The sequence below is a fragment of the Peromyscus eremicus genome, chromosome 20, assembly GCF_949786415.1.
Source record: "Peromyscus eremicus chromosome 20, PerEre_H2_v1, whole genome shotgun sequence".
NCBI classification, from domain to species: Eukaryota; Metazoa; Chordata; class Mammalia; order Rodentia; family Cricetidae; genus Peromyscus; species Peromyscus eremicus.
In genome coordinates, this window is record NC_081436.1 from 26158813 (window position 1) to 26185651 (window position 26839).

General features: G+C 44.3%; 1 protein-coding gene across 3 annotated transcripts in view; it reads left to right on the forward strand.

Moving 5' to 3' along the window:
* Positions 1 to 26839, forward strand: part of Arhgap39 (Rho GTPase activating protein 39) — a 110859-nt gene that overhangs the window by 44834 nt on the left and 39186 nt on the right. For all 3 annotated transcript variants that reach the window (XM_059247618.1, XM_059247616.1, XM_059247619.1), the window contains exons 2-3: positions 13143 to 13309; positions 25709 to 26128. In XM_059247618.1, coding sequence (XP_059103601.1) covers positions 13224 to 13309; positions 25709 to 26128 — 506 coding nt within the window. In that variant the 5' untranslated portion in view covers positions 13143 to 13223. The remainder of the gene's footprint in view (positions 1 to 13142; positions 13310 to 25708; positions 26129 to 26839) is intronic.

Here is a 26839-nt window from a genome sequence, read left to right on the forward strand (position 1 = left end):
AACTACAGCAGGAGAGCCCTCCATTAGTAGAAATGAGAGAAGTAGTAGACCCTGGAGAACAGGCCATTGGAAAAGCATGCTATGTGGAGAGAAGTGGAGAGTTTGGGAAACAAGGCCGGGCAGAAGGGCCAGGACAGCAGAGGTTGATAGCTGTGGTTCCTGTCCAGATGTGGAGAAGAAATAGTTCCACTGACGGAAGGGAAAATGAAAGCAAGGGCGGGCTGATGGCATCTTGTGCCGTTCTGTTGCTGTGAAGAGACACCAGGATCGAGGCAGCCTATGAAAGAAAGCATTTCATTCTGGGACTTGCTTACAGTTTCAGAGGCTTAGTCCATCATGGCAGGAAGCAGACAAGCATGCCATCAGAGCAGTAGCTGAGAGCAGCAGGCAGAGACAGTAGGCCTGGTGTGGCCTTTGGAAACCTCAAAGCCCACCCCTAGTGGCACACCTCCTTCAGCAAGGCCACGCCTTCTAATCCTTCCCAGTTCACCAGCCTGGTACTAAGCATGCCAATCATGAACCTATGAGGGCCATTCTCATTCAAACCACCACAGAAGGTGTAAGTATGTGTGTTGAAAAGAGCAGGACCGAGATGATCATGTGGTTTTCTTCTTTCAGTTTGTTTAGATGGGGGATTACATTGATAGATTTTTGTATGTTGAAAAATCTCTGCATATCTGGGATGAAGCCTACTTGGTCATGATGGATGATCTTTTTGATGTGTGGTTGGATTCGGTTTGCCAGTATTTTACTGAGTATTTTTGCATCAACGTTCATGAGTGAAATTGGTGTGTAATTCTCTTTGTTGAGTCTTTGTGCGGTTTGGGTATCAGAGTGACTGTGGCCTCACAGAAAGAATTTGACAATGTTCCTTCTGTTCCTATTTTGTGGAATAATTTGAAGAGTATTGGTATTAGCTTTTCTTTGAAGGTTTGGTAGAATTCTGTGCTAAAACCATCTGTCCCTGGGTGTTTTTTTGGTTGGGAGACTTAATGACTGACTTGCTTCTATTTCCTTAGGGGTTATTGGTCTATTTAAATTATTTATTTGATCTTGATTTAACTTTGGTAAGTAGTATCTATCAAGAAATCTGCCCATTTCTTTTAGATTTTCCAGTTTTGTGGAGTAGAGGTTTTTGAAGGATGGCCTGATGATGCTCTGGATTTCCTTGGAGTCTGTTGTTAGGTTCCCTTTTCCATTTCTGATTTTGTTGACTTGGATACTCTTTCTTTGCCTTTTAGTTTGGATAAGGATTTATCTATTTTGTTGATTTTCTTGAGGAACTAACTGTTTCATTGATTCTTTGTATTGTTCTCTTTGTTTCTATTTTATTGATTTCAGCCCTCAGTTTGGCTATTTCCTGCCATCTACTCCTCTTAGGTGTGTCTGCTTCTTTTTGTTCTAGAGCTTTCAGGTGTGCTGCTAAGTCACTAGTATGAAATCTCTCCAAATTCTTCATGAAGACACTTAGTGCTATGAACTTTCCTCCTAGCACCGCTTTTATTGTGTCCTGTAAGTTTGGGTATGTTGTGCCAGAGATAACCTGTGGTAATTGTTCTCTCCTTTTACCATGTGGGTTTCTGGGATTGGACTTAGGTCATCAGACTTGGAGGCAAGTGCGCTTTTTTAACCCACTGAGCTCTTATACAGCCTTAGGCTGTGACTTCTGAGACTGAGAAACTAAAAGCTGTGGTTACAGAAGAGAATGTAATGATTTAAAATGATGGTATGAAATCAGTAAATTGGCATTTGAAAGGAATGGAAATATAAGATCTCTGTCCTCAGTTCTCAAAGACAGATATTCATAGATAAATATCTAAAGTGAATAAAATGAAAGGCTAAGTTTTAATCATTTTAACTTTGAAAAAAAAACTGCTTAGTATGATCTTGTTAATTCTGAATTTGCCTGTTTGCAGTTAGATAAGAAATAGCAATTTTGGTTATAAGTATGGTTATATGTGAGCCCTGGACCTGAGTGATATTTTCCATGGGAATGTGTGTCAGCTGCTATGTGCGCACATTGGGACTAGATAGTCAGGCACAACAATGGCAGATGGGTGTGTGTGTGTGTGGGGTCTTACAGTTAACATGAGAGACATGGGAGATGTCAGCAAGGGGAGGACTCTATATAGTGTATAGTATAGAATTGTTTTTAGTAGTGTGTATATGCCCAGACCAGCATAAATTTCATGGCTTTCCTGGGGAGATCCAAAAAGACCTACTCCCAGACAATTACTTCTTTTTATGTTTTATCTTTTTAAAGATTTATTTGTGTGTGTGTGTGTGTGTTTTCATTCACAAAGGTTAAAAGAGGGTGTCAGATCCCCTGGAGGTGAAGTTACAGATATTTATGAACTGTTCAACATAGGTGCTAAGAGCTGATTTCAGGTCAGCCTGGGCTATATATAGTGAGACTTTGTCTCAACAAACAAAACAAAATTCTAGAAAACTGGCTGTTGTTGGATAACAGATATAATCCATGAATCAAAGAGAAAATATAAATCAGAAAACTTTCTTTTAAAAAAGATTTATTTTTATTTTATGCATATGGATGTTTTTCCTGCATGTATGCCAGTGCACCCGTGTGCGTGCCTAGTGCCCACATAGGCCATAAAAGTATGTTGTATCTTCTGAGCTGGAGTTACAGTCCATTGTGAGCTGCTATGTGGGTGCAGGGAACTGAACCCAGGTCCTCTGGAAGAGCAGCCATTGCTCTTAGGCACTGAGCCATCTCTCCAGCCCCCAGAAAATTTTCTTTTTGACTGGAATGAAAATATAGCATGTCCACGTTGGTAGGATGTCCTGATCCCTGAAAGCTATTTAGGAGAGAAGTTTTAACACTACATACACATCCAAACTGAAGTGAGTATGTGTGTTGAGATAGGGCTATGGAGTACATGCTGGCCTCATACTCTCTGTGTAACCAAAACTATCCTTGGACTCCTGATCTTCCCACTTCTAACTCCTTAATGCTGGGATTGCAGGCGTCCACCCAAATGCCCAGCTTGGATTTTTTTTATTTTAAGATTTATTTTTATTTGATGTGTATGGGTGTTTTTGCCTGCATGTGTGCCTGAGGTCAGAAGAGGTCATCAGATTCCCTTGGAACTCAAGTTAGAGACAGTTGTTAGCCTCCATATAGATGATGTGAATTGAACCCAGGTCCTCTGCAAGAGCAATCGGTGTTCTTAACCACTGGCCCATGTCTCTAGTGCCTGGATTTTTTTTTTAAGGCACAAATCATTAAACTCTATTTCCATATTAAGAAACTAGAAGGGGCTGGAGAGATGGCTCAGCAGTTAAGAGCACTGGCTGCTCTTGCAGGGGACCCAGGTTTAGTTCCCAGCACCCACATGACAACTCACAACCATCTGTAACTCCAGTTCCAGGGGATCCCAGTGCCTTCTGACCAAGTTTTTGCACAGGCAGAACAATTATAAACATAAAATAAAACTTTAAGTTCTAAAAATGTTTTGTTTTTTTAAGAAACTACAAGAATGACAGCAGGCATGGGTGGCGCAGGCCTTTAATCCCAGCACTTGGGAACAGAGGCCGACGGATCTCTGAGTTTGATGCCAGTCTGGGGTATAGAGACAGACCCTGACTCAGGGGAGGGGAGGGGAGGGGGGAGAGGAGAAAGGAGAGGGTGGAGGAGAGAGAGAAGGAAGAAAGAAAAAAAGCTAAAAAAAAATCAAAGGAAATGAAGTAAAATGGTATTAAAACAAGAAAAAAGTTTAAAAGCTGTTTTATAATCAATAAAATCAGTCAATTTCTAGCCAGATCAATTAGAGAAGACCAGAAAAGCTGTAATTTTTCAATATTAGAGCTGATATTGATATTTATGATTCATACCGCAGAGTGTGTGAATCATAATAACAAAGAGATTGTGTAGCAACTTGATGCCAATAAATGTTGGTATCTTTTAGGAAGTAGGTAAGTCCCTTGAAAGGCAGGAACCATTAGCACTTACTTGAAAAGAATTTTTAAAATGTGCTTAGGGAGGCTACCAATATGGCCCAGTGGGTAAAACACTTGCCACTAAGCTTAATGACCTGAGTATGATCCCCAGAATTCATGTGAAGAGAGAGAACCAACTCCTGCAAGGTGTCCTCTGACCTTCACATACCTGTTGTGGTCCATGTGGCACACATAGAAATGTCAAAAAAGATTTTAAAGCACTTAGTTCTTATTCTGTATAGTCTGAAGAACTACAATAGCCATACTTTTGGTTTTAAGTGAATATATTAAGTACATAGAAAATAAAAGAATAAATAATAAGAGATAGACAACAAAATACCACTTCAGATGTTCAAAACATCCATTAGAAATGGACTGGGGAAGTTCCGTTGAGACTGTCAGCTGCAGTCCCAGGCAGAACATGGCTCCATCTCCTAACCGCCATGAGGCTTCTAAGTGAGAACACAGGACAGCAGAAAGGGCGTCAAATCAGGTGCTCACAGCATCCTGCAGAGACTGCCTGGGCAAGTCAAGGCAATCAGCTGGAGCCCCCGATTGAGCCTTCTCTGTGGACGAGTCTGTATGCCCGAACTTTTGGTTTCTCTTTCCCACTGTAGGTACTTTTGTATCATGAGATAAACAATAGTAACCTGAGTTGGACAGGATTTACTTTTTAGCTGTTGGTTTTCGTTGTTGGCCTTGAACTCATGGAGATCTGCCGGCCTCTGCCTCACAAGTGCTGAGAGTAAACATATATGCCACCGTGCCCAGCTTTAGCACTTTTAAGGATACAGTGTTTTCACTCCTGAGCCATTTCGTAGTTCTCTTCCTATCACAGTCTTAGGAGGAGTCAGCCTCTCCTGACAAAATGAGTACGCTGAGACAGAATGCTTCGTCTGAGGTGACGGGGAGGCAACCCCACTTCCAGATCCAGCTTATCAGTGAGCTCAAATAACACATGACAGTTTGCCAATATAATGTACATTATAGTTCTGTATTAAATAAATTCAATCTGTAGTTGAAAGCCTTCCCACAAAGAAAAACATACCCTCGTGCCTGCGATGCGTATTCTACTGAGGAAAAGATGATAGCAGTCTATGCATACTCTTCCAAGAAAACTGATGTGAAGTAATTCCTCCCAGTTCATTAGGCCAATGCCATTCCTCCACAACTGTCTGCTATGTGGCAGTATTCCGGGGAGCTGGAAGCAAACATCTGCAGAGACAAGTCTGAACCTAGGCAACTTGCCTCTGTTTCTTTCAGGTGGCTTAACTGGTCTGAGAGTGGCTCTGCATGGTCCTTACACTTGCTGAGGTCGGGTCCTAGTGTAGCTGGTCAGTTTCAGGGACTTTCTGAAGCCTCTTGAGTTGTGTGCTCTCTGAGCTTAAGGAGCTTCCCTGCAGGATGGAATGGTTCATCTCCCTTTAGAACATCATGTGTCTTAACCAGCCTCCCTCCAAGATGGAGGTTATTCTAGGAGAAAATTGTTACAAAACTACTCAAATACAGAAATGACAAGAAAAGAATATATATAGGCCATTGACCTGCATAAACATAGATGTAAAAATTCTTAACAAAAGTTTAGGCAGATGAATTCAAGAATATATAAAATGGAAGAATATACATCATAGCTACTTAGGCTTCTACAAGGAATGATGTGTTTATTTTATTTATTTATTTTTTCTGAGCTGAGGATCAAACCCGGGGCCTTGTACTTGCTAGGAAAGCGCTCTACCACTGAGCTAAATCCCCAAGCCGATGTGTTTAGTTTAATAGGAATTTATTGATGGGGCCCTGGAGAGATGGCTCAGTGGTTAAGAGTACTTGTGCAATCATGAGAACCAGAGTTCAGGTCCCAGAACTCAGACAACAAGCCAGGCATACCACACACCTATAACCCCAGCTTAGAAGTGCATAAAGACAAGAGCAGAGCAGGGCCTTGCTGGCTTCCAGTCTAGCAGAGGAAATGTGAGCTCCATGTTCAGAGACCATGCCTCAGAGGAGTAGGTGGAAAATGATGGAGGAAGATACCAAATGTTCCTTTCTGACCTCTCCATTCATATAGAGGTGCATAAATTGCTGGAATTCAATTGCTATCCAGAAATAATATCAATAAACAAAAAACGTTTTACAAAATCCACTATTGTTTCCTGATTCAAAAAGTAACAATATTCAAGGGAATGTCTTCAACCTAGCACACGGGATTGATAAGGAACCAACAGCTGACCTTAAAAAAAAAAAAAAAGAAGAAAAGAAAGAAAGAAAGAAGAAAGAAAGAAAGGGAGAGCCGGGCGGTGGTGGCGCACGCCTTTAATCCCAGCACTCGGGAGGCAGAGGCAGGCTGATCTCTGTGAGTTCGAGGCCAGCCTGGACTACCAAGTGAGTTCCAGGAAAGGCGCAAAGCTACACAGAGAAACCCTGTCTCGAAAAACCAAAAAAAAAAAAAAAAAAAAAAAAAGAAAGAAAGAAAGGGAAAAAAAAAAAAAAAGGATCTTTCTTTGTAGCCTAAGTTTACCTGGAGCTCATAATCCTCCTCCTGCTCCTACCTGCAAGGTGCTAAGATTATATATATAACACCATGCCCAGTGGATACTGACTTTCTTTTTTGTATATGTATGTGCATGCCTCAGTGAGCATGTGGAGGTCAAAGGGCAGCTTGAAGTGTTAGTGCATGCCTTCCACTGTGTTTGAAATGGTCTCTCTGTTGGTCACTGCATATGCCAGGCCAGCTGGCCCTTGAGCCTCTAAAGAGTCTCCTGCCTCTGTCTCCCATCTCATCATAGGAACACTTGGATTTTCATTTAATAACCTCTGGTTTCTGGGAGCAGCATTCTTCATTCACGCAGGGTACCTCCATCCAAACTCTCTTCTTGAAAATTATCTATTTTAAATTAGCTTACAAGGTAGTAGATTACCATAAGGCCTTTTCATACATCCTTAGTTTTGGTTAACCCTCTCCCTGAGCCCTCTCCTATTCCTTATTCCCTTGTGTACATTCATGCTTAGACCTTTCCATCTCCTATATTTCCCCCACCTACTCTAATATCATGTATGTTCTACACCCCCCCCCCAGGCTTCTCCCCATCTCATTGGGCCCTTTTGGCTTCTTGACCTCTACAGGCACTCCAAATTAAACATACAAATCCAAAAATTCAAAGCTGAGGTTTTCCTATGAGGAGAACATATAGCATATGTCTTTCTGAGCCTGGGCTACCTATCTCAGTATATTTTTAGTTCTATCCCTTCTTTTACAAACTTCATATTTCTTTTTTTTTTTTTTAAGATTTATTTATTTATTACTTATACAGTGCTCTGCCTGCGTGTATGCCTGCAGGCCAGAAGAGGGCACCAGATCTCATTACAGATGGTTTTGAGCCACCATGTGGTTGCTGGGAATTGAACTCAGGACCTCTGGAAGGACAGTCAGTGCTCTTAACCTCTCAGCCATCTCTCCAGCCCCAAACTTCATATTTCTTTACAGCTGAGTAAATGTCATTGCATTCCACAGGGTACCACATTTTCTTTATCTTTCTTTCTTTCTTTCTTTCTTTCTTTCTTTCTTTCTTTCTTTCTTTCTTTTTTTCTTTCCTCCTTTCTTTCTTTTCCGAGACAGGGTTTCTTTGTGTAGCTTTGCGCCTTTCCTGGGGCTCACTTGGTAGCCCAGGCTGGCCTCGAACTTACAGAGATCCGCCTGCCTCTGCCTCCCGAGTGCTGGGATTAAAGGCATGTGTCACCACTGCCTGGCAGGGTACCACATTTTCATGATCCATTCGTTGGTTATCTAACAGGTATGTAGACTGATTGTGTTTTCTAGACTGTGACTAGAGTGACAGTGAACGTGGACTTGCAAGTATCTCTGTAGTAGGATATAGAGCCCTTTGGGTCTGTGCCCAGGTGTAATGTAACTGGGTCCTTTGGTAGTTTTACTTTTAGCTTTTTGAGAAACCTCCACGATGATTTTCAACGTGGCTGCACCAATTTAAATTCTCACTGACTGTGGGTAAGCATTCCTCTTTCCCTACATTCTCACCAGCATTTGTTGTTCCTGTTTCCTTCATGACAGCCATTCTAAGATCAGATAGAATCTCAAAATATTATTGTAGTTGGAAGTTTCTCGGTCCCATCTGATCTTGCCCGGGCAGCAGCCATTTTGTAATAATCACTCAGAGGCTTAATATTAATTACAAACTGTTTGGTCTATGGCTCAGGCTTATTGCTAGCTAGCTATTACACGTTAAATTAACCCGTTTCTATTCATCTATATTTTGCCACGTGGCCGTGGTGTTACCAGTCTGCTGTTATCTTGTTCCTTGGGCAGCTGGATGGCTTCTGCCCTGATTCTACCCTTCTTCTCCCTGTATCTCTGCTTGGATTTCCCGCCTGGCTCTATCCTGCCTTTCCATAGGCCAAAGCAGCTTTTTTTATGAAACAATGGAAGCAACATATATTCACAGTATACAGAAAGAGCATTCCACAGTATATTATTAATTTGCATTTCCCTGATAGATAAGGATGTTGAATACCTGTAAAAAAAACTGTTTACTAACAATTTGTATTTCTGTGGCTGGAGAGATGACCCAGATGTTAAGAGTAATTTGCTCATTTTCCAGAAGACTTGAGTTTGGTTCCCAATACCCATGTCAGGTGCCATACAACCATCTGTAACTCTGTCTCTAAGAGAAACAATACCTCTGTCCTCCACAGGCATCTGTACACACACACACACACACACACACACACACACACACACACACACACACATGCATACACATAAAATTTAAAATATAAAAATAGATGTTAAAAAAAATTGCATTTTTTCTATTTAGAAAATTCTTGGCTGGGTGGTGGTGGTACATACCTTTAATCTCAGCACTCGGGAGGCAGATGCAGACAGATCTCTGTGAGTTTGAGGCTAGCCTGATCTACAGAGCGAGTTCCAGGACAGCTCCAAAGCTACACAGAGAAGCCCTGTCTCGGGGGGGGGGGGGGGGGCGGGAAAAAAAGGAAAGAAAGAAAGTTCTTAGCTATTCACATATCTTGAAGTGTTTTCCTAATTTTTTTCTAGCAGTTTGAGTTTCAGGTCTTATGTTGACATCATTGATCCATTTAGAGTTGGTTTTTGTGCAAAGTGAAAGAAAGATCTAGTTTCATTTGTATGTATATAGTTTTCCCAGTACTATTTGTTGAAGATATTCTTTTCTCCTATCTGTACTTGGATATCCTCATCTAAAATTGGTGACTGGTTGCATGGCCTTCTATATGGGTCCTTAATTCTATTCCATTGATCTCTGTGTGTGCCTGGTGTTTTTGTTTTTGTCAGCCCCATGGTATTTTAATGGGGATTGCATTGAATGTGTAGATTGCTTTTGTAGATGGCCATTTCCACAATAATCTTCTGGTTCATGAGCATGGGATTTCGTCTGGTGTCTGGGGTCTTTCTCATTTTCTTCAGTGTATTAACGTTTCATGTTAGAGGGTTTTCTCTTCCTTAATTAGGTTTATTTCAAGGTTTTGTCTGTTTTAAGGCTGTTGTGAACAGAATTGTCTCCCCCCTTCCCTCTCAGTGTATTTGTCACTGGTTAGGAAGGCTGTTGATTCTTACATCAGCTTTGTGCCCTGCTGCTTTACTGAAAGTTTCTATAAATTCTCACGGTCTTCAGGGGCTCCTGTGTATAGACTCAGACCATCTGCAACTACGGATGCTTTGACTTCTTTCCTTCCTACTTATGTCCCTTTTGTTTCTTCTCTTGTCTCACTGCTTTTAATATAGTGTTGGCTATAGGCTTGTTGTATAGCGCCTTTGTTATGTTGAGATATGTCCCTCTCTTCTGAGTTTCTTCAGGACGTCTATCAGGAAAAGATGTTGGCATTTTTATCAAAAGCCTTTTCTTCGTCTATCAAGATGATCATATGATTTATGTCCTTGATCATTTATGTAATTTGTAACATTTATTGATTTGCATCTATTGAGTAATCCCAGCCCTTCTGGAATAAAGCAACTTTATGTAAAGAATGATCTTTTTGATGTGTTCTTTACCATGTCCTGAGCATCTTGGGTCTCAGAAACCTGACTGGGGCTGTGAGAGTGAAGAAAGGGAAGATACCCAGATACATGTACAAAAAAGCTGAGATCAGCGGGCCAACCGTGTACCACAATGCAGAGTTTCAGCCTGTTTTCTATGGCCAGCCCAGTGGGGAGGCGTTAGCCAGTCTCCGTAGGCAGTCTCTGTAGACTTGGGGCTGTAAACATCCTGGAGGAGTAACTGGGCTGGCTAGTTTTTGTACACATTTGGTCAGTCGTTCATAAACTCATACTTGAACCAGAGGAAGGCCTTCCCATTGCAAGCTTGACCCACGGAAGGTATTTGTCCTTGACATGCTGTGCCCATGTCACGGTACTCATTCACTCAGAACTTTATCCATTCTTTACATATTCCATCAGGGCTTTCTCCGCTCCCCCAGTTCTTGAATTCAGTTTGCAAGTATTTTTGTTGAGAATATTTGCATCTCTGCTCACTAGGGAATTGGTCTATAATTTTCTTTTATTGGTGGTGTTGATATTGTGTCAGGGTAATGCCGGCTTTATAAAAAGAGTTTGGTTGTGTTCTCTCCTTTCCTTTTCCTGTGTTATAGACTGGTGTGGTGTTGGTGGTGTAGTGGTGAGCAAAGCTGCCTTGCTAGCTTAAGAACTAATTTGAGAAGCATAGGTAGTTTTTCTTTGAAGATCTGGTAAAATTCCCCCCAGTGAATCTTTCTGGGCATGAGCTTTTTTAGTTTGGAGATCTTTACTCTTTTTAATTAATTAATTAATTTTTATTTATTATGTGTATTTATTATGTATTTATTATGGAGTTTTGCCTGCGTGTATGTATATGGGAACCACGTGTCGTTCCCACTGAGGCCAGAGAAAGGCAGTGAGTCCCTTGCAAGTAGAGCTGCAGATGGTTGCTAGCCACTGTGTGGGTACCAGGAATCAAACCACAGTCCTGTCGAGAATAGCAGTGCTCTCAATTGCTGCTGGGCCATCTCTCCAGATCCTTGCTTTTGCTAGATCTATTTAAATTGTTTATCTCACCTTAGTTTAAATGTGCTAGGTCATATACCTAGAAATTCATACTTTCTTTTTTTTAGATTTCCAGTTTAGTAAAATGTGTTTTTAAGGGATGACCTAATGATTTTCTGAATTTCATTGTTCTCTGTCATAATGGTTCCCTTTTCTTTTCCTTCTCCCTCCCTCCCTTCTTTCTTTTCCTCCCTTCTTTCTTTTCCTTCCTTCCTTCCTTCCTTCCTTCCATCCATCCATCCAGATGCTTGGATTATAGCATGTGCCACTTCTCCAGGCTTACCTGGTACTTTGAATCTTTTCAAATTTCTTCTTAATTAGTGGTTAGTATCCATGGACTGTCTTGGATGTGAAGGAGGGCCTAATCCTAATGCCATCTGGGAGGTGGTGGAGAGGAAGGAGACAGAGCCCCAGTGACACTCTGCTCACAGGGCTGTAGGCTTTGGTGTGGTGGGGCATGTGTAGAGAAAGGTGAAAGCAGCTCCTTATAGCTCTGTAGGCTTCCCCAGCCAGCACTATGGAAGCAGTGCCTTGGCTGGAGACAGCAGGCAACCCCTGGTCCCGTCCTGGCACTGTCTGGTCCAGAGCCTGTTGGTTCTGATTCTAGTAGCAGCAACTGCTTCTGAACTTTATAGAAGGAAACCCCAGTGTGTGCTGGGGAATTGGGGTGCACTTGGAGTGCCTCTTCCGTGTCTGTTGGGACAGTACTGCTGGCATTGTCACAGTGGCCTCTGTGAACAGTTGCAGCCTCCAGTCTAAGGATGCCTTGGGTCAGGTAGATGCATGTGTTCTTTAGGGAATACTGTTGAGTCACCATCTGGAGTCAGTAACCCCTTCAGACCTAGCAGTAGAATGTAAGTGCTCTTTTCCTTGTCCTTGCCAGCACTTAGTAGTTTTTATCTTTCCTGTTTTAGTAAGTTTGCTGGATGCTTTCTATCATATTATGCCTTTAATGAGCACTTCCCTGAAGAATGGAACTGAGCCATTTCCATGATTGCTGTCTACTTTCTGCTGCTTTATCTATCCTACCTTATCTCTTCATCTGTAGGGTTTTTTTGTATGTTTAGTGTGCCATACCTGTGGGTGTTCTGTGTAGCAAATGCTTCTCATTTTGAGTTAGCCTTTTCCCTTCTTCCCCCTCCCTTCTCTGTCTGTCTTGTCTCTCTCTGTCCCTCTCTGTCTCTGTCTCTGTGTCTCTCTGTGTCTCTCTGTCTCTGTTTCTCTCTCTCTCTCTCTCTCTCTCTCTCTCTCTCTCTCTCTCTCTCTCTCTCTCTCTCTCTCTCTCTGTAGGATCTCTCACTTTGTAGCCCTGGCTGACCTGGAACTCACTATGTAGACCAGGTGTCCTCGAACTCATGGAGATCTGCCTGTCTCTGTCTCCTGAGTGCTGGGATTAAGGCATGGGCCACCATACCTAGTCTACTTTTGGTTTCTTGATAAATAGGTATTCTCAATCTCAACTTTATTATAGTCCAATTCACTCTTTTTCCCTTTGTGAACTGGCTTTGTGGCTGTCTTGGAGATTGTCCTCTCTGTAAAACCAAGTTTTCTCCTAAATGCTCTTTTTTCAGCATTCACATTTACAGCATGGACTGCTCTATATCTTGAATGAGCATAGGGTCAAGGGTCCCTTCCAAGTACATCTGTACTCAGCACATTGTGTCTATGAGACAGTCTGTTCACTGTCACAGGAAATCTGTGTGTGCCTCACATGTCCCAACCCTGCTCTGCATGGGGCATAGCCTGTGTTTCGTGTATATTATGCTCACCTTTCATCTCCACAACAACTTCCCTGTATGGGTGGCATCCTGAGCTAGGGGTCCAAGTGAGCCTGGGTAGTCCAGTGCACCCTCTAGCTTTGCAGTTCTCGGGGTCATGTGCACCTACCCTGGCCCAAATGGAGTCTCAGCAGTGGGAGTTAGCCAGCAGGTACTCCCTATGTATAAGAAGATGGCTGGGTGCTAAGAGCACTTCCCTGGGAGTGGCCTCCCTGGGGAGTTTTGAGGATTGGGGATTGCTTTCCATTTGAGCCAGCTGCCTGCTGCAATTCTTGTTTGTGGTGTGGGCTATCACCTGATACCCGGATTTTCCATCAGTACTTAGCCCCTTCTTTTCTCTCTAGTGTGTCTTCTTCCTGTCTGATGCTGGAGGAGGCAACCTGATGGTCCTCTGACAACTATTCACCTCAGCACTAAGGAAGCAGATGGCAATGTCACAGACACAGGATTATGAATGCAGAAGCCACCATGTCGATGAGCAGGAGTCCAGGATTCCAGGGTCGAGCACCAGGTAAGGAGGCAGTGTCCACTCCTGACGAATTGTCCAGGCCCTGGGACAGTGGAGGGAACAACCCCTTCACAGAAAAGGTAGTGTGGTTCCAGGGCTCTTGGCACACCCCTGGTAGTTCTCCCAGTCATGTGTATGTGGCTGCCCACTTGCACATGCCTTCTCAGAGGGCCTTGCCAGTGTTTACTCTTGCTTCTGTCTCTGTAGTCCAGTGTGCTCAGCACAGGCACTCATTGCAGCCATACCTGCACACTTGCTAGAGGCCAGTGCATCCCTCTTCAGGAACTTTGATGTTTCGGCTGGACAGATGAACTCAGGCCCAATTCCTCAGGCACTCTGGGCATCAATCCACATAGATATCAGTAGTCGTACCTCATTTTCAAGCTTTTTATCTGGAAATAATTCCACACTTACAGGAAAAAAAAAAAAAAGATAAGAGCAGTCCCAGGAATGTTTATGAGTTCTTGCCCTGAGTTGTTAGTCAGACACCCATCCTTTCTGAGTTACTTCTGGACAGGCCACATGTGTTGTGCCTTAGGCCTTTAATCCTTGACTCTGTCTGTCAAGTGATTCACATAACCAGGACACATATTACAGATCAGATCTGATGTTGACCCAAGGCTTTGATCACCCCTGCCACCCTGAACCATAGTGCCAACCAATTCCCTAATATATTTATAGCACTTTCTACACCTGTATGGTATAGAATTCAGCCAATTCTACCAGCCTCTGCCTTCTGACTCTCCCTAGCCTTTTCTAATTTAGGTGGTTTCTATAGCCTTTCCATGGCTTTTGTGCCCTTAACCGACATAAAAGTATCTTTGGACTCATCTGGTTAGAGTACTTACCTGACATACACAGAACCCTAGACTGAATCGCCAGTATTGCATAGAACGGGCTAGTGGTGCAAGCCTATTATCTAGTATGGGGAATTGGAGACAGGAGGATCAGAAAGTCAAGGTCATCTTCAACTGCATGGCAAGTTTGAGGCCAGCCTGGGATACATAAGACTCCGTCTCAAAAGACAAAAAAACAGTGGATGGGAAATGGCTTAGCAGTTAAGAGCACTGGCTACTCTTCCAGAGGACCAAGGTAGATTCCTAGCACCCACATGTCTGCTCACAACCATCTATAACTCCAGTTCCAGGGGATGCAAAACTGTCTTCTGGCCTCTGTACTGCACATACATGGTACACAAGCATATTTAAACAAAATACCCATTCACATAAAAATAAAATAAAATTAATAAACAATAATAAAACCAGGGCTTATGTGTATACTCACCACAGTCTAACAACCCCTTAGAGGGTTCAGTCAAGCACCTGCTGAGAGGGCTGGGTCTTTGTGCAGCTTAGATTTTAGGCCTCTGACAGTAGACCAATATACCCTATATCCTATATATGTCACGGTTGATTTTAAGACTTTCTTTTATCTTTTATTTAGTTTTCCAGTACCAGCTTTTATTGCTTTCTTTTCTGCTGTGAGTTAAATGCAGAGCCTCGTGGATGCTCCACCAATCCTCTACCACTGAGGTGCTCCACCACTGAGTCCTGTCCAGTCCATAGAGCGTATCAGTTTAGAGTCTGTTCTCAGGTATGGCATGAAGTGTGAACCTGACTCCAAATAGACTCCATTTTTTCCCCTTTGTTTCAGTTTTTAGACAGGGTTTCTCTGTGTATCCCTGGCTTTCCTGGAACTCACTCGGTAGACCATCCTGGCCTCGAAATCAGAGATCCACCTGGCTCTGCCTCCCAAGTGCTAGGATTAAAGATGTGTGCCACTATGACCAGCTGTGACCCAATTTCTTGGTACTTTATTAAAGACTGCCTTTCCCTTTTCTGAGACTTCACACTGTCTGATCATATCCTGAGAGTTTTATGGCACTGGGGGTACTTCAGTTAACCCATGTACTTCTATTGGCTTCTTCATTTGGTTGTTGAGTTGGTTTTTTGAAACAGACTCTCTTTGTGTAGTCCTGGTTGGCCTTGAACTCAGACATCCACCAGCCTATACCTCCTGGGAGCTGGAATTAAAGGTGTGCACCACCATTGACACGTGCCGGCACACCACCATTGACACGTGCTGGCTACACTTCGTGATGTCATGATGGTGGCTGTTGTGCGGCTTCCAGGCCTTCCCCTGGTCCTAGCTGTTGGCTCTTCCTCACATGGCGCAGCCTGGGTAGTCGGTTACCCCCATAGCAGTGTCCCAAGTTTCCCTATTGCACATAGTGTACACAGGCCCTGCAGGTAAGCCACTGAGCACCGTACTGGGCCATGCAGTGTGGATGCGCTCATACCTCGCAAGGCTCCTGTGGCTCCATTGTCTGTGTATCCAGCTTGCCTATGGAGGCAGATATTCTTGGTTGTGCTCTCTATTGATTCCTTCTCACATGACACCCTGCTCTGACCAGAGGACTCCTAGCCAAGTGGTTCATTGCCTATGGATTTAGTGTCGTCTTCATATACCTGGTGGAACTGAGCTTCCAGCCCCTCAGTCTGCTCTGCTGGAAATGTCTTCTGGTAGGTAGGCTGCTTTGGCTTTTCTGGTGTGTAGGCTCCTGCTCACTATGGAGAGTAGTGCCTGCTGGAGATACCATAGGGCTTGCCTCTGTCTGGGCTTGTGTTCCCATGCAGGTTGTGTTGGTTTTGGTGGGTTTTCTTGGCAGATATGTTAGATACATGTCACTTTTCCCCTGGAGTTTTGTGTGCTGATGAAGAAGCCCTCTCCTTCTTCATGGCTCTTCTTTGTAGGTTTTAAGGTTTTTACATTCCTCATCAATCTGTGTGGATCTACATGTTTTTTCACTGGCATCCAGCAATCCTGGCTGGAGTCTTGCCTCAGTAATTGTGAACCTCCCATCTCTCCAGCCTGCAGGTCTGTCAGGGACAACAAAGGCTTCCTGTCCATTAATCCATCTGCTCCAATCCCAGCTGAAATAGACCTCATGAACAGGTAGTCTGTTGGGGATTTTAGCTGGAAGTAGACTGAAGTGCAATTCTTCTTTGTTGTTACTGGTTTTGTTTTGTTTTCTTTTTTCTCTTTTGGATTTTTTTCGAAACTGGCTGTCCTGAAACTCGTTCTGTTCCAGAAGGTGCAGTTAACCTTAGCCTCTCGGTCACTTCAGCCTTATGGAAATCATGGTATCTCCAGGCTGCTTATCTCATTGTCGGGTTTGGTCTTTTAGACCTTTGTTTGTTGTGAGGTTTTTTTTTTTGTTGTTTTTGAGACATTTTCACTACATAGCTCAGGCTGCCCTTGAACTTGCAGTTCTCCTGCCTGAGGAGCGCTGGAATTACAGGCAAGTTCCACCACACTCAGCTTGGTGCTAGAGTTAGGACTGTTGGCCTGGCATATGCTACATGGACTTTCTGTTAAACTAAGTCCCATCTTTATTGCCCACACTTTTTTCTTTTTTTCTTTCTGTTTTTTCTAGACAGGGTTTCTCTGTGTAACAGCCCTGGCTGTCCTAGAACTTGCTTTCTAGACCAGGCTGGCCTCGAACTCACAGATATTCACTTTCTTCTGCCTCCCAAGTGCTAGGATTAAAGATATGCACCACCACATCCAGCTAAAAAAATATACTTTCTTTCTTTGTATGTTTGTTTTTCAAGACAGGGTTTCTCAGTGTACCCCTGGCTGTCCTGGAACTCACTCTGTAGACCAGGCCGGCCTCAGTCTCAGAAATCCGCCTGTCTCTGCCTCCTCTGAGTGCGAGATTAAAGGTGTGCGTCGCCACCGCCCAGCTTTATTGCCCATATTTTAATTATCTTTTATTATGAATTATGAGTTCTTTTTATGTTTTGGATTTAAGTTTCTTATCAGATATATATGTTTTGCAAATGTATTCTCACATTATGTGGTTTTGTTTTCACTTTGTTAGTTGAATTGTTTTTGGCACAGAAGTTTTACCTTTGATGAAATCCAATTTATCTGTCGCTTCTTACAGCTCACACTTTGATGTGATGTTTAAGAACACACTGCTGATTCAAGACCTTGAAAAAATTTTTTCCTTCTTATTTAAGACATTTTTTATTCATTTTACATACCAACCACAGATCTCCATCTTATCCCTTCTCCCTTTCCCTTCAGCTCACCCCCTCAATCCCCTCCTCCAAAAGGGTAAAGCCTCCCATAGGGAGTCAGCAAAGCCTGGTACATTTAGTTGAGGCAGGACCAAGCCCCTCTCCAAGATCGTGAAAATTTACCCCTATCTTTTCTTCTAAGCATCTTGTAATTTTAGCTCTTATAGTGAGGTCTTTGATCTGTCTATAGAATTAATGTTTATGTCTGGCCTAAAGTAGAAACTAGCCTCATTCTTCTGCATGTGGGTATCCGTCACAGCAAAGTCACTAAAAAAACTATCCTTTTCCCATGTAATTGTCTGTGACACCCTCACAATTAGAATCTGGAGAACAGGGAATATACCCTTCACCTGGTGCACTTCACCTTCTGTGTGCTTGGCTCTCATATTCATCTGGGGAGACTTGTTTGGAGCCTCTCTAGGACAAGAACAGAAGGCATGCTGCCTCCACAAAGCCAGAATGCTTCCATCCAATACCTGAGGCGGCTCAGAAGGGGCCTGTTTCCTGCTGTGCCATCAGGGCCTTAAGTGTTCATGCCCCTTTTCCCAACTTGTGATTATCATCTTTATCATTCCTCCTTAGATACCATATGGCTTATTTTTCCATCGAAATCGATTTTAAACATTATCACCAAATCAACATTGCCCACTGTATCTCCAGTTGAGTCAGTAGGAGGCTGCTAAACATTGGTACCTCCCTGTAGCTTATGAAGTTGAGTCCTAGCTAGCTGGGAAGCACTGTGAGCAGTTCCCAAACAGCTACAAGTTTTTCTTATCTACTCAACTTGCTATAGAGTGTCTGTTACACACCGGACTCCAACCCTATGAACAGGCTGTTTTTCTTAGTTCATGGTCCCCCCCCACTCCCCACCCCGCAACTTGCCCATAAGGCCTACACATATCTGTGACCACTTGCTGGGTCCCTCCCTTTCCTCAGGGTCCACATAGTCCACAGGGTTTCCCAGACTGGGCTTTCCTTTTTTCTGAAGCCACTCACTGTGGACATCTTTAGATCCCACTCACGCCTGCCTTTGGATGTCAGTTCCTGGGCTCTCCACCCTCATCTACCTTTTATTCTCTGGGTATCTTGATTGAATGTCGCTCCCCAGGAGATGCCAAGAATGTTCCTAAAGGGCCGGGCTTCTGCCCACATGCACAGGAGTGCAGTGCAAAGGGAATAAACCCATTCTTTGTTGAGGGAGCATTATTGAATTGCATTCATTTGAAAGGGCTTTTTAAACAAAACTAAGACTTACAATTGTTTCTTTTAGGGATTAAGAGATTATTCTGTGCTTGATAGCTCTCTTTTGTCACCCAAGAAGATTCTTTGATAAAATCTAATATAGGTTAGGGAGAAAGTTGGTGGGGAGAGGAAGGAGGTGCCTTGAGGTCTCTCAAAGCACTGTAGTTAACTCCCTACCATATCATCACTGTAGAAAGACTATGCTGACACTGTGGGACAAGTTGTACCTGCTGGTTTGTCCTTAGCCATTGTCAGTGTGTATAGCAAGTTCGGCCCCCTGGATCTTTATGGCTCTGATTCTTATAACCACTTACTTCCCCCATTCCCTGCCCCTCTTACCTGTCAGTTTCTCTACTTTAACAACTCCATATCTAGAAGCTACAACCCTGTTCCCTATCAACCTTTCATGAGAATACTAGGCCCAATTACCTTCAGGGCGCTACTTCAGGAGCTCTAAGGAGTCCCCTGTGCACATCTGTCTTTAGATCTGTGCTTGGTTTTCCTTTTCAGTGTTCTGTCTGCAAATCTTTCTCCACTGAAGCACCAGCCAAGTGCAACAAACACCTGAGCTGTTTGTTGGCAAGAATTGTCACTGCAAAGCTGGGGTCCATGCCTACAAGAACAGAGGGTGATGGTTCCAGGGTATGACCTCTGTGGAGAATAATACTCTTTCTGCCATGAACATGTGCTTGTGTCCATCCAAAGTACACTGCCTGTGTCATGGGCTTCAGATTGAAGAAGAGAATGTGAGCAGTCAGGTCTAGGAATTAAATGTTGTGATTTCTGCTGGGAGTTCACTCTGAAGTCAGCCAGCCGTGAAGGGATCTAAGATTAAGATGACCCAATTCCAATCCTAAAAGTTTTCTCCAACTTCAATCAGAGACTAGCTGGGCAGAGAGCACAGGAGACTAGAGGGAGCCTGGCCGTCTGAGAGCCAGCTGAGCTCACAGTACAGCTTGTCTGCACTCACGGGGGGTCACAGTGGTGTGAGGGTCACTGTGATGGGAAACTTGGAGTGGCTTCACACAGGAACTCGTCGTCGTCTATTGCTGGCATTGTCGCTGGCATCTCTGCTCTGACCCCGTCCTTGTGTCAGGAGGGCCAGGAGCCTCGGTTTAGAGTTGGGGTCCCCAAAAGGGCTCATGTTACGTAAGTTCAGGACCTTCTTTTTTCTTTTGGTTTGGTTTTGTATGTTTGTTTGTTTTTGTTTTTTGAGGCAGGCTTTCTCTGTGTGACCTTCCTGGCTGTCCTGGAAATGGCCTTGTAGGCCAGGCTGGCCTCAAACTCACAGAGATCCTACTGTGTCTGTTTCCCAAGCGCTGGGATTAAAGGCGTGCGCCACCACTGCCCAGCCCGGTTGGGACCTTCTGACTGATGACCACATGTGGGGTGAACATGGAGTGAATGCACCCCTATAGCTAGGGCAGAGAAGTGAATGACCTACAGCTGGGTGGTCTGCAGGAGGGTCTTGGCCCTAAGGTAGGGTAATGCACATATTCCTCCTGGTATATGGATATGTTTTACCTTCTTAGACTCATGTAGAGCCTTTATCCACATCATCTGTTCCTCCCACTGTCCTAAGACTCACTCTTGAATGCACCCCCGCAGTGTACAGACATCTAGACTTACTTGGGGCCACCCTGAGATCTCTCTGCCAAAGGCTACAGAAATGACGCAGCTTTAAGCCGATGAGGGGAATCACCACAGCCCTGCATCTGCACCTGTAAGATACCCTCACCCTGCACTCGAGATTTCCAATATCCAGCTATCCGCTGGGTTGGGGTTGGCAGGAGATTGGGTTTGGAGTGCTGAGCTCCAATGCCACCCATCAGTGTTGGAGGGGCTCGTTTATGGGTTCCCTGCTGCCCTCTATTCCTGTGCCTGACCCAGAGAACCCAGGTCAAGCAGACCCTGCTCCAGCTGTGAGAGGAGGTAGATTATCTTCACTACATAAACTCATAAGATAGAAACTGAACATTTAAAGTTTTTTGTTTTTTGGTTTTGTTTTTTGTTTTTGTTTTTGTTGAGACAAACTTTCTCTGTGTAGCTTTGTGCCTTTCCTGGATCTCACTCTGTAGATCAGGCGGGCCTTGAACTCACAGAGATCCGCCTGCCTCTGCCTCCTGAGTGCTGGGATTAAAGGCATGTGCCACCACCGCCTGGCTTTTTTTTTTTTTTTTTTTTTTGGTTTGGTTTGGTTTGGTTTTTCAAGACTGGGTTTTTCTGTATAGCCCTGGCTGTTCTGGAACTTTGTAGACCAGACTGGCCTTGAACTCACAGAGATCCACCTGCCTCTGCCTCCCCAGTGCTGGGATTAAAGGCGTGTGCTGCCACCACCCAGCTAAAGCTTTTTTCGATGACTTGACATTTGTACCAGTGTCTTCACAGGTGTCCTGAGTAGTGTCAACACTGTCTGTTCACCTGAGGCCATCTCACCTGATGTCCCTTGTGTCTCGAGAACCCACATGACATTGTGTCCCTTTGGATACATTGAGCAGTTACAGTTTTGAGGACTAGCTAGGCGTTATGTAGAATGTCCTTTTGTTTTGCTTACCTTGTTCCTGTCTTGTAGCTGTTGTCCTGTGCCATGGCAGGCCCTGCATTATACTCCTCCAACCTGTGGGTCAGGAATTACCAGGCATCTGGAACGAACTCACTGTAAGACTTAAACATCCAGCTGGGCGGCGGTGGTGGTGTACAACTTTAACCCCAACACTTGGGAGGCAGAGGCAAGTGGATCTTTGAGTTTGAGGCCAGGTTGGTCTATGGAGCAAGTTCCAAGATAGCCAGAACTACACAGGGGAATCCTTTCTGAAAAAACAAAAGAGGGAGAGAGACTTTAACATTCATTAGCTACATTTTTATAGCCATTGCCCAGTGTTGAAGAAATATGCTTTGTAAGGTAGCCCCAGTTCAGTCACCAAGCAGGGGGACTGTGACCACTGCTTGGGCCTTAAGCCTGTGGCATTAATGTCATCCCCACACTCTATAGGAGGGGCAGACTAGACAGACTAGAAGACATATTTGGGAGGTTTTAGGATCTTAAACCTTGATCCACAGGTATGAAGCGGGGAGGGGGCGGGGCCAACTGGGGATTTTGAAACCTCAGATTCCACCTACGAGGACACAAGTCTATACTCCTAATCTTTCCCAAATAGTTCTACCAACTGGGGACCAATTATTCAAACATGAGCCTATGGGGGCCATTCTCGTTCAAACCTTCACAGTGATGTATGTATATGGCTCTTGGCTAAGAACATGAGAGTTCTGCATTGTATTTGGAGGGTAGAGCCTTTAGTAGGAGAAGAGAGAGAGCTAGGCCAGTGTGGTGACCCAGGACACAAGGAAAGAGGCTTTTCAAGTGAATTACAGTGTAAGCATAGGAATGCTAGGTGTGAAACACCAGAGTCGAAGAATATGGGAGCTGGAGGACAAGGGCTTCAAAGAGTAACTGCAGAGAGTTGAACAGACATCAGCAGTCAGACAGAGCAGAGAAGAGTGTGCTGAGAGCCGCAGCTCTCAGGCCCTTGGACCTGGACTGATACCCTTTGGATGATGTCAGTGCCACAAAGATGTCTTTGTTCTTTGTGAGTTAGTCAGTATTAATTCAGATGTCACAAAGATACCAACAGGGTTGTGTATGGAAGTTGGCAGGCCAATTCTAAAATTCATGAGGAATTAAAAATAGGTTAAGAATAGCTGAGAAGTAGGACTATCAGGATATCTCAGTAGGGAAAGGTGCCTACTGCCAAGCCTGGCGACCTGAGTTTGATTCCAGGGACTCACAAGGTGGTAGGAGAGAACCAGTTCCTACAAGCTGTCCTCTGACTTCCAAACACACACCCAGATAAACACATGCACACAAATAAATATGAATGTAGTCTAAAAAAGAATAGCCACAAATCTGTAATACCAGCTGTTTGGGAGGTTGAAGCAAGAGGATTATGAATTTAAGGCTAGCTTGAACTGCATAGTAAGTCTGTCTTTGAAAAGGGGAAATAGGGCTGGAGAGATGGCTCAGAGGTTAAGAACACTGGCTGTTCTTCCAGAGGTCCTGAGTTCAATTCCCAGCCACCACATGGTGGTTCACAACCATCTACAATGAGATCTGGTGCCCTCTTCTGGCCTGCAGGCTGAACACTCACTGTATACATGATAAATAAATAATTAAAAAAAAAAAAAAAAAGAAAAGAAAAGAAAAAAGAAAGAAAAGGGGAAATAGAAACTGAGACCTAGCTCAGGGACAGAGCAAATACATGCTTACTACATGCAAAGCCCCAGGTTCATCTCTCCCACTGAAGAAAAAAGAAAAAGAAAATAGAAGAAAGATACTAACTAAAACACGACAAGGTTGTTGATTTTTTAATAATATTTTTTATTATATATAATAAATAATATATTATTATGTATGTAGATCTTATTACAAATGGTTATGAGCTACCATGTGGTTGCTGGGAATTGAACTCAGGACCTCTAGAAGAGTAACCAGTGCTCTTAACCTCTGAGCCATCTCTCCAGCCCCCAAGGTTGTTGATTTTATTATGCTCCCTTAATAAAGGTACTTGCTGAGCCACAGCTGGACTGATCGGAAAAGCCAGACAGGATTGCAGACAGACAGAAATATTCACTTGTAAACCTGGACCCGACAGAGTTGCTCTTGTTCATCATGGAAGAAATGATACTGTTTAGCAAGATGAAATGTCACAAGAAACAAAATCACTTCAGACAGAGCCAAGACTTCAGCATAAATGGCAACATTGTAAAACTTCCAGAAGCCAGTTTATAAGAGGATATGCTTGACCTACAAGTACAGCAGATTTCTTAAACCAGAAAGAAGAGGGAGCAGCCATGAAGGATTTATAAAATCAATTGATTAAGATCAAAACGTGTTTTCTTCAAAAGTGAATAAAAAGACAAATCATGAAGTAGACTCTCGTGACACATCATTGAGAGAGTGTCTGTCTAGAACACGCATTTCAAAGAAAGCTCCTGTGGATCAGGAAGGGACAAAGAAAAAACTATGCTCCTTGTGAGGTTTTCAGGAGTTTGAGCAAAGTATTTGACTGCATTAGTAATCACAAAAAATTAAAACCACATATGTAGAAATCATTGTTACATTTGCTGTATTTTCACGTTTGAAATTTTTCATTACAAAGTCTGAAAAAAAGCAGATCACTTCAAAGGGAGACAGGAGGCATGGACTGAGAAGCTCGCTCTGTGGTGAAGTGAGGGCCTGAGTTCAGATCCTCTACACCCATGTAAAAGCTGGATGCAGCAGTGTGTGCTTCTAACCCAACACTGTAGATGGAGATATGTGGATTCCCCGGGGCTGACTGGACAGTCTAGTCAAAACAGCCAACTCCAGGTTCAGGGATCTACTCTATCTCAAATAAGCTGGGGATATGATTGAGGAAACATCCCAATGTAAGCATGTACCTTCACATACATACGTACATACATACATACAGTTGTAAACACACACACACACACACACACACACACACACACAGCGGGAGGAGAAGAGTGGGAAAGCTGCACCAATTCCACTATTCCTGTACGACCTCCTCTTTATTTTATTGTATTTATTTATTTATTTATTTATTTATTTATTTATTTATTTATTTATTTATTTATTTATGTGTATGTGTGTTTTGCCTGCATGTATGTATGTGCACTGTATACCTGCCTGGTACCCACAGAGGTCAGAAAAGGGTATCATATCCCCTGGAACTGGACAGACAGATGTGAGCTGTCATGTGGGTGCTAGGGACCAAGGCTGGGTCCTCCACGAGATCAACAAGTGCTCTTAACTACTGAGCCATCCCTCCAGGCTCCAACCTCTTTTCCTTTTGCTTTCCTGTCTGGTGACTTCCTACAGAAGTCACAGATTATGAGGGTGTACCGCTTGCAAATGAGGCTGTACAGATTTCTTTGTTACGGATTGTGGCAGGCCTTCCCTGACACTCACTTTGTATTTACTTTCAGACACTTACAGAGCCATGCACCGTGGCCCATGTCTATAATCTCATCACGTGGGAAGCTTAGGCAGGAGGATTGCTACAAGATTTTAGGCCATTCTGGGCCACAGAATCAGACCTCTATCAAAGAGGGAGGAGCTTTCCCACAACACTGCTCTAGCGATGTGCCGCACAGCCCTAATGCAAGTGCAGCTGCATTGTGGAAACATGGCCACTGCATCTTTAAAACTTTGAAATCTGAAGGCTGATGTAGCTAAAGTTTTCCTACCTGGCCCACAGTCAGGACAAATCTCTCTCACCTGCCAGTCTCACAGCCACTCAGACCCGACCAAGTAAACACAGAGACTTATATTGGTTACAAACTGTATGGCCGTGGCAGGCTTCTTGCTAACTGTTCTTACAGCTTAAATTAATCCATTTCTATTAATCTATACCTTGCCACGTGGCTCGTGGCTTACCAGCATCTTCACATGCTATTTGTCATCTTGGCGGCTGGCAGTGTCTCTCTGACTCAGCCTTCCACTTCCCAGCTTTATTCTCCTCCTTGTCCCGCCTACACTTCCTGCCTAGCCAATGGCCAATCAGTGTTTTATTTATTGACTAATCAGCAACACATTTGACACACAGACCATCCCACAGCAGGCTGAAGAGATGGTTCAGTGGTTAAGAGTGAGTGATGTTCTTCTAGAATTGGCTCCCAGCACTCATGTTGAGTGGCTTACAGACTGTAGTTCCAGCTCTGGGAGAGCCTCCGCCCTCTTCTGGCCTGTTAGAGCACTGCACATATACACTCATGCACTCCCATAAATAAATAAACAAAAACTTGGAAGCAGTATTTAAACATTTACAGCCTGATATCAAACATACTCGTATTTGATAACATGGCCTTGTTTGGAGTGCTTTACATTTTTATAAATAAAAAGGATTACGGGGCTGCAGGCTGAGGACCAGACAGGGGCAGTAGTTTGTGGTCCTACTGCCCTGAGGGTTCCTAGGAAATAGCACCAGGTGCAGGAGCACTCAGCAGCTGGTGGAAGCCCCTGTCCAGTATATAAGGTGAGAGCTGGGGTCTTGGTTGATTCCCTTGTCCCCTGCAGGTTGGAGTGGGTGGAGATCATCGAACCACGCACTCGAGAACGTATGTATGCCAACCTGGTCACCGGGGAGTGTGTGTGGGACCCACCAGCCGGAGTGCGCATCAAGCGCACCAGCGAGGACCAGTGGTGGGAGCTCTTTGACCCCAATACATCGCGCTTCTACTACTACAGTGCTGCCTCGCAGCGCACTGTGTGGCATCGCCCACAGAACTGCGACATCATCCCTCTGGCTAAACTGCAGACGCTGAAGCAGAACACCGAGTCCCCGCGCGCCTCTGCAGACAGCAGTCCGGGAAGGGGCAGCCGCGATGGTAGCACCGGCTCCTCGCTGGAGCCAGAGCCCGAGGAAAGGGCACAGGAGCTCCCAGTTCGCAGCGGGCGGGCGACAACCTTGGTCACGTCGAAGGAAGAGAGCAGCAGGTGAGGAGGCAGGGTGGGGAAATGGGTTGGGGAGGGTACTGAGAAGAGAGGGGCTGAGGTGGCCGAGGACTGCATGTAGCTTGCAAGACTGTTGTCCAGTAATAGGGTTCTAAAGTCTTCGCTGGGCCCAGATTATTAGGCAGGTCAGCCACTTCCTCTTTGGTTTATTGACTGTGTCATTAGTCACCTGTGGAAGTGAACAAAACCTTGGAGGAAGGGAAGGTCAAGTAAGGCCAGGTGTGGGGTTGCACATCTGTTATCTCAGCATTTGGGAGGCAGAGGCAGCCAAGGATCAGGATATGAGGTCAGCCTGTGATAAGTGAGAGCCTGATTCAAACACGAGAGGGAGGGAGGGAGAGAGAAAGGCACCGAGGAGGAAAACCAGACCCTTGGAGCCCCTGCACTCCTTTCCAGAAGGCTGTGGATGTACCTTCAGTGGGGACACTTCTGCTAATAGTTGTATCTTTGGGTACTGAGTAACTTATGGAGAATGAAGGGGCGGCCTCTGATTCCTGCAGCAGGAGGGAGAGAGGGGCTGCCTTCCTTTGAAAAAGCCCATCTGGAGCCGGGAAGGACCATGGTATTGCTGGCACTGCTTGTCTCTGAGCCAAACTCATTCTCCTGGCTCCTACAGGAAGGAAGGCCTTCTGTTAATTGCTTGAGCAGGTGAAGAGACTGTGGCTCAGGCAGCGGACCTAGTCTGCATGGTCA